General features: G+C 42.9%; 1 protein-coding gene across 8 annotated transcripts in view; it reads right to left on the bottom strand.

The window, feature by feature from the left end:
- Positions 1-15175, bottom strand: part of CABIN1 (calcineurin binding protein 1) — a 1566474-nt gene that overhangs the window by 1534904 nt on the left and 16395 nt on the right. For all 8 annotated transcript variants that reach the window (XM_085634628.1, XM_085634623.1, XM_085634621.1 and 5 more), the window contains one exon: positions 2470-2525. In XM_085634628.1, the coding sequence (XP_085490754.1) occupies positions 2470-2472 (3 nt within the window). In that variant the 5' untranslated portion in view covers positions 2473-2525. The remainder of the gene's footprint in view (positions 1-2469; positions 2526-15175) is intronic.

The raw sequence follows: 15175 nt of genomic DNA, 5'->3' as shown, positions 1-15175 counted from the left end.
GCCATATTGAATTCTTAGAACAGTCATCTCACCTCATGATCCTTTTCATTCAAGTCATTGCCTTGTACATACAATAGCTGTTACCTTGTCTTTTCGCTTCCTCTCTTTTCAGCATCCTCCAACACACTTCTAGGGTAACCCCTTTTATGAAAGCACTCAACCATGTCACGTACTTCTTTATTATTTGATTCTTCTGACCCCTAGCATTTGGCTATATGGAATGCTCCATTTATGGGCACTTGGGTGACCACTGTTTGCACGTAATAAGGAATTAGTGGCTGTTGGCGTTCTAAGAATCCTAGTTGTTAGTCCCCAATTACCTCCATTTTCACATCCAACACTTCACAGTGTGAACAACTCAGTGTGTTCGTAAATTGCTAATTAAAATCATTGCAGTTAAGCTTTTCCTAAAAATGTCCAATTCAGATTGTTCCTTCCCTCAAAATGAATGAATCATCTATGAACGGAGTCCATAGTGCAATCCTCTGGGTAAACTTCTCATTCTCTTCGGCCCAGGCTATCTCCTTCTCCCACCACCCCATGAATAAGTTCACGTAGGTGGGGGGGGGGGGGGGGGCGAAGGAGGTTCCCATTGCCATAGCTTGCAATTGCAAGTAATATTTACCATCAAAGATAAAGACATTATGGGTCAGGCAGTATTTTAACATTTTCAGCATTATTTTATTATGATCAATCCATTCTACTGGATGATCTCTTAGAAAATGCTGACAAGCCTGAATTCCTTTATTTTGGTCAATGGATGTATATAATGAAATTACATCTACCATTCAAATTTCAGTAAATATTGAACAGCAAATTTACTCTAATTGGAACACGTTAATGTGCAGCAATTCCAAAAACATGCATATGTAGCGTTTTCAGGCACGCTAAATGAAGGTTTAAGTATTTGGCGTTTATATGCTTATGAAGCCCTAATAGTAAAAAAAGAACACACACTTCTGACAGAAATGCTTTCTTTTCATTCATTTTTGCAGTTTTATATAGTGTGAACTTGGCCCTAAGGGCACTGAACACTTCACATGAGCAGCACATTACATTACACAAGGACAGATTTTTTTTTTCCTTTGGGAACAGAGAAATTAGGTGATTTGTGCAGTATCACAGGACGCTGATCTGAGACTGGGACTCAAACCTGGTTCCCCAGTCCAAAAGGCAGCTCTGGTAGTAATACGACATTGCATCCCTTCCACCGAATAACAAGCAATTAGTGGCTGTTTGTATTGTATATGTGCAGCTTACCCTAGCCAGTTACCGAGACATGATTTAAAAAAAAAAAAAAAAAAAAAAAAAAAAGAAGGAACTAGCTTCATTCTCACTTGCCCCCTTTTCTCATTTGCACAACGCAGGGAGGAGCAGGGGATAAATGACAGGGCATGTTTGGCCATGTCACCCCAGTAATCCCTGTAACAATACCTGCTGTGATAATCCGTGCCCATCTGGACATCCTAGGGGTAGGTAGGCCATATGAAATGGAGCAGTACAAAAGAAATAGTTTCAAAAAAGAACAATGACCCTCCCTGTGTGTTAGATTTGTTTTTCTTCTTGCTCTCGTGTGTGAAGGCAGCTTTTTCAGGATAAAAAGAAGTAAAACAATTAAATACCATAGGGGAGACCATTTACTTTGTTTTTGCAACAGGTTTAGTTAAATTTGCAAGCATCTATTGAATCCACAGATTTTGTGGGAAATTTGCAATTAGCTAAATCGCAAAAAGCTGGGTAGTCTGGTTGAGTGTTGTTTGTATACAGATGGTAGGAATAAAATAGTTAGAAATGCTAAGTAGGGACCCAAGAGCTTCAATGTAAGGGCTGAATGGGATAAAAGAAATAACTAAACTTCGGGCACCCTTTGTCTAAAAGGAAAAGCTTAAAATAGAGTACTGCAATGTATTAATTGGGAGCGGTTTTAAGGAGAAGAGGAGAGCTATTCTAGAACTACTCAATCCATTACCATTTAATTTTGGAGAATTAGAAAGAGAATAGAGAAGGATGACTATTAGTTGCCACTTTCAAGGATGTATAGTGCATCAACTACATTTTAAAGCATGAAATACATTGTTGTTAGAAATTAACTGTTTCAGTCAAGTCTCTACTCAAGAATGGAACATAAGTCACCAGGAGGAAGTTGTTCAGAACGTCTGCTCCTGCATTATTTTTAAATACAAGCTAATTTGATAACTAGAGTGAAAGAAGAAAAATAAGGTGGAGCAAGAAGAGGGTAATCAGGGTGATGGATTAGAGGTTGCCAGACATGAAGCAAAGTGGCAGCACGGAAACAAGGTAATGGCACGGGAGAGGGAAGAGTGCTGCTTTAACAGTTGGAGATGTTTTATTAGAGGCAGATTTGGGGTTGAGATTTTTACTCTGAGAATCCCAATTTTATGTTCCACTCAATCCCATAGAACATACATTTGTAACTTTCAAATGATACATTCTCACCAGTTAACTTACCATGTTTGGGGTAGTCTGCACAGCCTCCCATCAGTCTGCTGAACGTGCAGATGAATCTGAAGGGCAAATTATAATAAATAACCATGTTACTAACAGAAAAAACAGAAAAATATTTATAATACATTTAGGCCCTGTGTGGGCTGAACAAGACAAATTGGGGGGGCGAGGTGTCAAAAAACCCTAATCTTCTAGAAACTCAATTACCAATAATTAAAGAGTACACATTAAAGACCTTCTAACATCCTCTGGGTTCTCCAGTATAGCCAACGTTGGTAAAAAATCCTGCAATTAGTCATCTAGCTGAAAGTCCCCGTTTTAGATACCTGCCCACAAAATGCCAATACACAAAAAACATCTTCCTGGATAAATGAGGCGCTGACTACGTTAGCCTCTGAAGACAGGTAATAACTTACACAACGTACTCCTACGGCCAAATGGTTCAACAAAGAACTTTTGGATAAAAAAAAAAAAAAAGATTGCAAAAGATTGGAATGTCTTTGGAGGAAAGGATATAAGAAGGAGGTGTAAGAAACTCGCTCTATATATACTACAACAAAATGAGGTATAGTGTGTATAGAGTACAAGTGTCCCCAGAGGTAGGTAGAGGTTAAAGTTAGATATAACCTTACTCTCTAATAGTGGTAGCTTGGTCGAGCAGTAAGGTAGTATCAGAGGACAGTGTTAAGCATTTGATGTACCCACTCAGTCCGCAAATTAATTCACATAGTCAAGAACTGGACTCTAGACCAATTGTGTTTGTATAAAAATATATTATTGTTTATTTTTAGAACCAAGCAAGCCTGGTACAGGTAAGCATTAAATACTTTTCAGTAATAAGTTACTGGATATAGAACAGTTTTAAAATGCAATAGGAATTGTACTTTGTTTGATTTACAGGGGAGCAGTGGTATGCAACACTTAGCAAATACAGTACATTGGAATGAATAGGCTTTTTAAGTAAATTACAGGTAAGTTACTTTTTATGTTACTTTTCTAACTCAGTGCTGGATACCTAAATTCAGCACTGGGACATTTCCTGGAAACAGGTACGTTTTGGTTATTCGTACGATTTTTTAAGAATATTTTCAGATTTCAAAACTCCACACTTAGAAACTTTTTGGAGCAGTACATTGAAATGAATAGGCTTTTACAGTAAATTGCAGGTAAGTTACTTTTCACATTACTTTTCTAACTCAGTGCTGGATACCCAGATTCAGCACTGGGACATCTCCTGCAAACAGGTGAGTAAACACGTTTTGGATATTTGTGCGATTTTTAAAGAATATTTTTAGGTTTCAAATCTCCACACTTGGAAACTTTTTGGAGAAAAAGTGTCAATGTTATCCTATGAGAGGAAAACAGGCTAACGGTTCACAGGTACGTAATCGATTGTGGGAGTTAAGGTTCTGTGGTTAGACTCAGGGGTCCCCCAGGGTCAGTGATGCACTGTTGTTGCACCCTCAGCGGCACTAGGGCAGCCAGGTGCAGAGTGTTGAGGCCCAATGTTATCCAATGGGGGATAGGGGGCCTCCGGCTGCTGGCAAGCAGGCCACTGGGTTGTGGAAGCAAAACTCCTAGGGTTTAGTTCAGGGCAAGTTGGGGACCAAAGTAGCACCAAAGGTGCACCCTCAGCGCCACTAGGGCGGAGGGGTGCAGGGTGCTGTTTTGAGGTCGGGTGCCCTGTTGTTTCCAATGGAGAACCTCTGGAACAAAAACACTGCAGGCTCGGGGAAGAGGATCTTCCAGGTGCGACCACCACTTTGAGGGGTAAATTGGGATGTCGTGGGTTGGTTAGGCACCGTTAGTTTAGACACACAAGGCCGTGGGGAGTCGGGTGCAGGGTCCCCTTGGGACATCGGATTTTCTTACCCGCTCTGGTCGCGGTAGGGGGGGTCCTCTGGATTGAGGCTGCAGGTGTCGTCTGGAGGCTTGAGGCAGATCCGGGGTCGCCGGATCTCAGGTCAGGATCGCCAGGGGGACCTCCTCGCGGTGTTTTTCGACTAAAGCTCGGGCCGGATTCGGCGGGTGCAGAGTGGGCTGGATTCACGGTCTGTGGTTGGCACCAGAAACTGCCGTTTGAACTAGTCCAGTGTTCACGGGAGATTCAGTCTTTGAAGTGAAAGCAGGCAGGTCCTCCGGGGTTTTTGAGGTTGCTGGCTGCAGGATACACTGGGATTTCGCAGGAGCAGGTTCGAGGGGAGACAGGCCTGTAGGGCTGGGCCAAGTCAGTGGGCGTCGTCCTCTTGTTAGCTCTGAACGGCTCTTCGTCCTTCTTCTGATCTTCTTTTCTTGGCGTTTCTGGATCTGCCTTCTTGGTTCAGAGCTGCCCCCTAAATACTGTATTTAGGGGGCGTTTTAAGGGTCTTGCGGTCAGGAGCCAATGGGCTACCGACCTTAGGGTGCCTACACCCTTGATGTGCTCACCCCACGTGGGGGAGTGAGCACAATCCCTAGTCCTGATTGGGGAGTGCCTGCCATCTGCAAGATGGCGAGCACTGGAGAGTGGGCTTCACCACGCCTCCCCCACCTGAGGGGTGGAGTTGGCAGAGGTGGGCACATCTCCTGGGCTGGCTAGTTTTTCCGATCTGTCTTCCCACCGAAAGTGAGGGGAGACAGGAAGGGGGCCTGCTCCTGATAGCAGGAGAGGCTGGGGGTCGCATTACAAAGGCTGCCAAGCTTCCCTGCCACAGATGGCTCTTCCTGGCCTGGGTGAGGTGTGAACACCTGCGCCCAGGAAATGCTTTGTTTCTGGGCTCAGGGAGCATAGGCTCCCACCCTAGGGGTCCAGAAACAAGGCTCGTGGTGGCAGGCTGGTGTGTACCAGTCAGGGAACCCACCAGAGGCTGGTCGTTTTTTTAGGGGGCATCTCGAAGATGCCCTCTGTGTGCATTTTTCATTAAATCCCACCTGGCATCAGTGTGGGTGTAATGTGCTGAGAAGTTTTATACCAAACTTCTCAGTTTTCATTGTAGCCATTATGGTGCTGTGGAGTTCGTAATGACAAGCTCCCAGCACCATATACTCTTAATGGCAGCACTGCACTTACAATGCCTAAGAATGGACTTAGACGCTGAAGGGGTACAGGGCTCATGCACTTGTACCCTCACCACTGGTATAGGGCACCCAGCTAGAGGGGTGACTGATCTATGCCAGGGCAGTGGGTTGTAGGTATGGCACACAGGGATGTGTGTCATGTGAACTCTTTACTTTGTTCTGCACCAAAACACGCAGCCTGCAAAGTCAGTGTGTGTGTGTGTGTAAAGGTACAGGGCCTCTAAGGGTAGCACAATAAGTGCTGCAGCCCTTAGAGGTCTTCCCTGGTCACAGTGCCCTGGGTACCTGTGGTACCATTTACCAGGGGCTGACCTGTGGCCAGAGATGCCAATTGGGTTAGTTCTGGGGAAAGAACACAGGCCCTGGGAACCTGATTGGCAGGGACCCAGGGCACACCATGAAAAAGTGCATCAGTACTCTGGCAAAAAGTGTGGGGGTGGGTTACTGAAACAGAAACCCACTTTCCTACAGGAGTACAAAGTAACTTATTTAAAACCATTGAGAAACTATCACAAATTGATCAATAAAAGCACACTGATTTTTATACGCACAAAATTGAAGCCTCAAAAGGGTCTGCCAAAGAAATATTTCAGATTGTTAAGAATCTGTCCTCTCTGGAACGAGTTACTACTTCTATACCATCTTTTATAGATCAGTGTAATTTAGTGGCCCATTATTTTTCTACAAAGATCGAGACAATCTACGACTCTTTTCCTGAAACAAGCAGAGATTTCACATTCAATCCTCCAGAAACTACCCTCCTGTCGGTAAATTTGTTCAACTTTAGAATGCCAACACTAGTGGAGAGATTCGATCTGTTTTCCGATGTCAAATCTGGCTCACCTAATGACCCTATGCCCACAATATGATGATACGGGATAGAAATGCCACAGCTCCGGTTGTTTGTGGCTTGCTCAACTGTTCATGTACTACTGCATTGGTGGTCCTTTTACTTCTCTCTGGACCCCTCCCTTCCAGAAAACCTGAGACCGGTCTCCTTACTCCCTCTTTTTGCAAAAGTGGCGGAGAGGTTTCTTAATCTCCAGTTGACTAAGTACCTGAAAGGCAATAATCTATTACATGATACACAATCAGGGTTTCGAACACTGTATAGTACCCAATCGGCTCTGCTGTTAGCTTCGGAATCATTGAGAATGGCTGCAGATAAGAGCAAGACACCAGCCATGATCCTGTTGGACTTAAGTGATGCTTTTGACACTGTATCACATGGCCTCCTCTTGCAACGCCTATGGGAGCTTGGAGGGAGGGGGAACAATGCTTGATTAGTTGACCAATTTCTTACTGGCTAGATTGTTTCAGGTCGTCCAGCAGTGCCACAATCTGCAGTCTGCCCCTTGCGACAGGTCATACCCCAAGGGTCAGCTTTGAGTCCTACTCTGTTCAATGTGTACATGCATCCATTAGGCAGAGGTTGTGGACGTCATGGGGTACAAATTGTATCTTACGCAGACGACACGCAGCCAATTATCTTGCTAACAAAGGACGTAGCTGAGTCGCCTCCTAAATTTAGAGCTTGTTTGGAGGACCTTGCCAATTGGATGGCTTCGCGCTGTCTGCAATTGAACGCTGGAAAAACAGACATCCTTGTGGTTGGGAAGCAACCGTCCTTGTGGTCTTCGGTATGGTGTTCCCCAGAATTGGTTATAAACAACAAGATTGGGGAGTGAAGAGGTAGCGCACTACACGGGCATTGGAGGTGGATACATCCTCCACATGGAATTAGTAACAAAACAAAAGGAATCCACCTCGGGGGGGGGAGGTTTAATCAGATATGTTAATTACTGAGTTATGGGAAGTGTGTATCCTACAATGGTTGGAAGCACACTGTGTTTGCTTAAATACCCCTCACACACCAAAAGGGCCCTTGGTTTCATGCTTCATCATAGGGGTCTTCCCGCCCCGCTGCGGGACGGGCGTGCTACGACCTGCGACTACGCGGGAGCACTGATAATGTAATGCTATGTGTGTGCAAGGGTAGTGAGAGGGAGGGTCTGGGTGAATGTAAGGGAGTGAGTTTAAAAAGGACCTGGCCTCTTAGACATACAAACTTTAATAGGTCAAGGGAGGCTGGTGCTATTAAAAAGGTGGTGCGGAGATGTCCTACGTAATGTGCGGATACTCCTAATGAGTCAACATGTTTCGAAGCGTCAAGGCTTCTTCGTCAGGACAAATAAAGATCCCTCCTATATATACTATGTTTACTCGGAATAGTGACTAATAATGATGTGAAGAAAATGCAATAAATCAAGCATTTTTATACAATACCCAATGGTATGCCTTAATCGATGTTTATATGTATGAGAAACAATGCCCCATGAACCTCAAGAACGGGTGGAAAGGACGTTGTCACTCGGTAGTTCCCTTCAATAGTGCCTAGCTCAATGTAGCTCCATCCCGCGGTTCCACACAGAGAAACATTACCTTCCCGAGTGCTACGGCACCGGTGTTTTTATCTTTATCTATGTATAACTTGGATAAGGGAAGATAACAGTTAGTCCGGAGGAAGGTGGTTACATTCAGACAACTCCACCGAAACGCATCGACGCAGCAGATTCATGTTAAATTTGAAGAGAGACAGCAACAACAAACAAGCATTTGCAATGCAAATAGGTCTCGCATTTGTGAGTTAGAGCTATTGACATTGTAAATGGCAATGTTTTTTACCTACACGTTTTATTTTTGGAGTGAATGTATGTAGTGTGCAAAATTCCTTGGAAAGGTCCTGCACTTCGTAATAAATATATTAAAAAAGACGCAAAGTGGGATTGTGTCAACAATTGCTTGGCACGTACCTCAGGGGTGAAGTGTCACCATACATGCACACCATGGTGCTTTACTAATGCGAAACTCATTAATAAAAGTAGTGCTTACAGACTAACCAACGCGATCGGAGCATGTGAATCCGAATCCTGGCTTCTTTCATTTTATAGACTATTTGACTCACTCTTCTGCGTCTTGGTTATCCCCCAAACAATGGGAGGCAATGAAGTTTGCCAAGGGGGCTGGGTAGGGGGGCTTCGGGGGTACATGAAAATGTATTCATTGCCTAGTTGTCAAAGGTCGCCCGATGCTATTAGTTAAAAATGTGCAGATTTCATTAAGATATTGAGAGTACTTTACTCGCATCTATGAGAAAATCGACATTAACTAAACAAAATGCCAGAATGCGGGTCAGTTTTCACAGTGTTTTAGACAGTACTGGTTGCTTAGTTTCATTGAATTATTTTCGTATTTACTCTTTTACACAGCATCCAAAGTAGGTTACCTAACCCCAAAGCCCTGAGTTGTTAAATGACCCATAGAAGGGAGTGTTTTACAGTTGAGCAAATGTGTCCAAATGTAATTTTGGTAGTGCCATGGAATGATAAGCCAATGAGGTACTCTATGAGCAGGTATTTAACTACACGTTCAAAACGTACGGTATTGTAACTGTTTGTTTGTACACAAACACCTTTCTGAATGTGTTTGTTAACACAGAGCTTTATCTATCAGACAGTGCTCACACAGGGGTGACGAAAGCACAGAACAAAATGTATTCATTTATCCTGAGTGTGAAGGAACCCGGAAGGCTTAGTTGCCTGCCCGGAGAGGCTAGGGATCCCAGCGCTTCTAGACTCTGCCGTACTCCTCTGCACCAGCAGGGCACAGCTCAGAATATGCCGCTTCTGCTAAGAATAGGTGAGGGGGATGAGGTTGGGGCATGCGGGAGTTGCCGGCAGATTTCCAGGTTATTGAAAGTGATGATTCGGACGTGAGGCAATGGAGACTGACTTTGTCTGTTTGTCTGCACCAGTCTATTTCTCTACCATCTACTGGGTTCACTGTCATGTATCCGTTCATCTCTCTTTGTTAGAGATGCGCGAGCCAATATATTAACTAACAGGTAGAGCCAGCCGGACAAGAGCCAAGCGTATACGAGCCAGCGGGCGAGCCGTGAAAATGATCGGCATGTTAATCACACAGTAAACATGATGTAAATGTGCATTAATTTCCCTTCAGAATTCAAAAAAGTGCATTTCTTTAGTGCGTCACCTCAGTACACAAGATTATAGCACTGAATTGAGAGGAAGTTATTAAAAGTGCTCGTTTTAAGCATGAGTTAAAACACTGTCGCTCCTCCCGCCCGACAACAATGCCATTTGTGAACTAAGAGACGTCAGTTGCCATGCATACCCCGAATATTGCCTAGAGTCTTAGTATATTTAGAGTAACATTAAAATCTAGTTCATTAAACACGAGACGTTTTTGTACAGCACGCATCTTAAAATCACATATTTCAAGGTGGCAATAATAACTATGAAAACGGAAGTGCCGGCAGGCAAAAAAACACAAACGGGAGTGGGGCGGTGGAGGGTGAGAAGTCACAGACTGAGGGAGGGGGCGGTGGGATGGGGAGACAGGGAAGAAAATAGTGTTAGGAGTAAAGGAGCCAGTAGCCGTGGAAGGATACAAATGATGAATGAGGAAGGACTAACAAGCCTCAAACCAATCGGAAGGCGGCATTTAAGACAAGCGCCAATGGGCCGAGAGTGGGCGTAGCTTCCATGAAGCTTCCACACTACAGTATATACTGCATGTCTTACAAAGCGATGGCAGCGCATTCGCGCTGCAACGCTAGTCGAGACCTAAAAGAAAATAGTGTCAGGAGTAAAGGGGCCAATAGGAATGAGGAGGGACTAACAAGCCTCAAACCAATCGGATGACAGCATTTAAGGCAAAAGACAATGGGTAGAGAGTGGGCGGAGCTTCCACACTACAGTATATACTGCATGCCTCGCAAAGCAATGGCAGCGCATTCGCGCTGCAACGCTAGGTGAGACCTAAAAAGTCAGGGAATCTCTTTCCCTGCTGGGTGCTGTCTACAATAGGGTTCAAATTAACAATTTCAAGACAAATCTCACTGTCTGGCACTTTCCTGTCCAGTGAGAAAGGTTATTTTGTAATTGATGTCTATAGGAGAATGTAGGCTTTTAAATGATTTTTAATAATGTTTGCATATTTTCGTATACATTATTGGTTTTGTTGATATTTAAAATGTCCAATTAATTGTGATGATTTGTATTTTACATTTTATCCGTATTGGGTTTTTGATCCATTAAATACGCACAAGAGTGCTTATATATTTTCATTAGTCTCTCTAAGTTTAATTTTGGGGGAACATTGAGACATCAGATATTTAGTGATATGTGTGATGAGTGAATGACCAAGTGTGTAAAAGGAGTCCCAGAGGGAAAATTCTGGTTTTAACTTTCAAGAACTCTTGGGAACACAATAGATGTCAAACCTGAATAAATTGATAGTCATCCCTGAACCTCAGCAACATACATCTCACATGGACATTTATTTAGTCTGTTAAAGAACAACAACAAATGTGACAGGAGCTATAGGACAAAACAGAGCTTATCTACAATTCCTCTTAACTGTAATTCCTTCCCACACATCTTTAAGTAGCTCCTAAATGTTCAAAAGTTTTGTGGCGCAGCCTTTTCCTGACTCTGCCACACATGACTGGTATCAAGCATTTTCTCCATAGCACTTCAAAGACTGGGAGCCACACTTTGTCTCTAAATTCTTTGACTACCCATAATATCCCCGCAGGTATTGTGTGTCATCGTATGTCAATGTCAACCTGTTGCCCCAGCACATAGGGAAGGACTAGGCGAGTGCCTCTGAAGACATGCCCTTTAAAACATTAAAATGTATGCAATTTTTTATGACCACTGTATGCATTTGCTCTGTTCCATATCTCTCCATCCTTCAGGCTCTGTGAACTCTGACATGACTCAAAATATTGGGTTTCCTGTGAAGGCTTTTTGATATCCACCGTTTCCAAAGTGAGGGATTAAACTATTTTATTACATATATTTTTTCGCAACTGGTGTCATAGTTTGTCAATGAGAAAAGAAGGCAAAAGGATAATGATTATTTCTAGGATGATGAATGATTTTGAAATGATAATCCTATAGCTTCACACTACACTCTATGATATGGGGGCATTTTGGTGTAGGTCTGCCAAATACCAATACAAGGGCTTAATTGCCAGTAATGATTGTGAAAGTCTTTCAATACACAAATAAATTAAAACAATTACAAGCCAAAACCAGTCAACCTTCATTTTTCTGCTTAAATGTTAGTGTACTCAGGGCTCCTGAGGTCTCTGCAGGTGTAGGAGATACTGCGTCTGTGTGATTCCAGTTCACACTAACCCAGGACAGCACCCATTCCCACACACTTGCATCCATTGCCAGTTCAGTGTTTAGAGCTGCCATATCACCCGCCTCCAAGATGAAAGTTTTGATTCGCTTAATAGCATCTGCCATCACTGTGACTACCTGCAGAGGAGATCTTTCTTTGGTGAGGTTTGTCAAAGGAGCACCTAGAAAGGCAAAGTTCTGGATATATCTTGGACAGTAACTGGCATTCCCAACAATGATCTGAGATATTGTCAAGAGATAGAGCTGTGGTGAGGATGTCAACAACCTTGTAATGGTGAGGCACATATGAGCTCAGAAGTACACAGAATTTGAGAGATAGTCTGCAAAAATCACAACTGCCTTATGTAATAGGTTAATCTGGTACAGGCCTTCACTAAAATAGTGTAATGTTCTTAATTGTCTTTCAGAAAGAAGTTTTTACTCACAACAGTTTACACAGTTAAGAATACCTTTGATTATACTTCGTGGAGAGCCTCAGCAGAAGAACACACTCCAAAACTGAGGCTCTTGTAACAACAGACACCAAAATGTGTCACAAATGTTAATGTGGCTCAATGATTTGTCCAGTTCTAGCGGATATCTCTCTTTTGGTCAAGTTTTGAGTGTCACTCAGTAAGATTCAGTTGGTGAATCATATCCTGAATGTGTCAGGCATGGTCCTCCTCTCCTGACTGTCTTTTGAGCACCACAAGGATGGGCGACACGAAGGAATTAGGTAAATTTACTGGTTCGATTAAGTTGTGTTCTTGAAGGTTTTTAATTTATAGATTGAGATTGGCTTCCTTCTGAGTAATTACAGGGATCCCTCTGAAGTGCTTTACCACTGGATTCATACTCATTGATTGTTCGTGGTAGAGTTTTCCTGTGACACAAATAACCCTGAAAACATTTTCCAAACATCTGCATCTTTCACTGATGTAACTCTTTCAATCAGCCAGAAGAGTAACTAACTAGAGGAAACCCAACTTCATAACAAATTTAAAACGCAACAGAGAACCAGTATCAGCATGAGCTTCAACCACAAATACACAAATCTGCTATATGTGTTTCATGCATCAAGACAGGTTTAAGTAACCTCTACACAAAAGAGGTGTTTTGGATCCATGTGCATAAATTCATATCTATGTCGCCTGCAACTCAGTATTTTCATGCAGGCAGGCAAATTTAGAATCTGCCATGACACTGGTGGGGTCACCAGGGTCCAGAAAAAATAAACTTTCTTTTGGACTCAGTCCCACCTCAGAAATTTACAAATCGGTAAAACCAAACAAATAAAGATGGGAAAATGTACAAATCAGATTCACAGTCTTTGAGCCTGTGGTAGAAGGTGGGGGCTACTGGCACTTATTTTTCAGGACACTGTTTCTGCGTCAGACCAAGAGCAAGAGAGTGAAAAATACAAAATGGAAAGATGGGGGAAGAGAAAGAAAGAAAAAACGTCACAAAAGGAGAAAGCAGGAACCTGCAAGAGATGAAGGGGCAGCAATGTTTGGGAGTGAATTATAGCGGCATAAGGTGAATTTAAGACCATGTAGCCTGGGTATTTATTGTGTCGACATTTAATTGTACTGGCCGTGGGCTGCTGACCGGAGCCCTGGACACTAGTGGTCTTTCTTTTACAAGTTAAGCACTGGATTCACACTGCGTGATTCAAGCTTACAGCATATTGCCAAAAATAAGCTATTTTAACCGAGTGCAGGTCAAAAACCATATTCTGCACATAGTCAACATCCTTCTAGAGATGAAGTAGGTCATGAGACAGTGTTTCAAATCAGCATTTATTCCTGTATAATAATAGTCTACCTTGAAGATAATGTCCCTCATGCAATGCCCCAGAGATCAGCAGCAGAACTCCGAGGTGCTTTTTCCTCTAGATGCCCAGTGACTTCAGATCAAACTAGACACCTTTAAGAGCATTTGGGCACCTTGTAATCTTCATCAAACATCACACATGGTAGCAGGAAGCGAACAATTCACTGCCTGTGCACACAAGATAGCAAACAGCTATTGTGCACATAAGACAGCACACAGGTCTTGCATCTTCAAATCAGCCCTGCGACACCACCATCAGCAAATACGGGACACCAAAAGCACAACTCTTGAAGACCGCAATGGTGCCAGACCTAACAGCAGCAAGGAAAATGTTGCCGCCATTAAAGATTTTACTGCGCAAACCCACTCCCTAACCAGGCCTTTGCAACAAGCTCTCAGAAATCAGAATTCTTCTGTAAGAAAATCACCTCCATATACAGCAACTTCAACCCTCCAACGGAATCCATCACCATTGCAACTCACCTTCCCATCACGGACGGCAAACGGATCCTGGCCATGTGGCCTGCCATCACCAATGTTGAAATCGCTGCTACCATGAAAACCATCCACTCGGGTGCTCCATCTGACACTTGCTCCCCCCATGCCTTCACCAAAAGACTCCTACCGGTCAAGGAAGCACTAACACCCATCCTCACCACCTACATTTACTCAATCATTTCATTTAATTAGCTTTATTCGACAATTAGTCATAAAAGCACATAAAATAGAGACACATACACAAATAATCGGTAATTAAGAAACAATTACAGTCAGGTATGAGAGCCAAGGCATCACAACATACGAGAGTGAAATTTCTTAAAACATAAAAAGCATCGGATTTGGTCCCCAGATAAATGGAAAGTAATTGGGTTTAAAGAGACCACATGGCAGGCGATAAACAAGTAACAATACTTTCAGTAGAAACACATCCTAATAAAAATATTAGAATAGCAAATCCATTCATCACTTTCTAAAAATGCACACGCAGACAATATAAATTAAAGAACAATCTTCTTTTAAGAAGTCCAACAAGGGAGAATACTCTTGGGGGATGAAGCAATACTTGGGAAAGAACACATCCCACACAGAAAGAAGAAAGGGCATTGGAAAACGATGGATTTCATTACTTTCCGAGGTGTAGATCAGGTGATGAGGAAGAGACGCTAACATTATTTTAGGACACACTAACAATCCTGGCTCTAATGGTCCATAAAGTTTGAACAATCTGGTATGCAGTTCCTTACTGTTATGAACTGCATACCAGATTGTTAAACCTATATGTTGCAGGGCATGTATGCTGGACCTAGATTATAAAAGCCCCTGTCCCCTTTTGGTTTATTTCTAATGGTCTATGCCCACCCCAAGAACTTTGTAATGGCGCACGCATATGTATGTTTTGGGTCTGATCAAAGAATTCTAAGTGCAAGACAGCTGCTACAGATCCTAATTAATCTACATAGTGGTTTGATCCACTTCTAACAGGGAATGACATAACCAGGGTAGGCAAAAAGAACATGGGTAATCGTTTCTGTAGATATCTTGCAGGTTGGACACAGAAGATCACCATCTGGGGCCCATTGGTTCATAAATGTTTTCACAAGAAG

This window comes from Triturus cristatus, chromosome 11 (genome assembly GCF_964204655.1).
Source record: "Triturus cristatus chromosome 11, aTriCri1.1, whole genome shotgun sequence".
In the NCBI taxonomy this organism is placed as follows: Eukaryota; Metazoa; Chordata; class Amphibia; order Caudata; family Salamandridae; genus Triturus; species Triturus cristatus.
The sequence above is the reverse complement of the archived record's forward strand: the minus strand, read 5'-3'. Positions and strand labels throughout refer to the sequence as shown.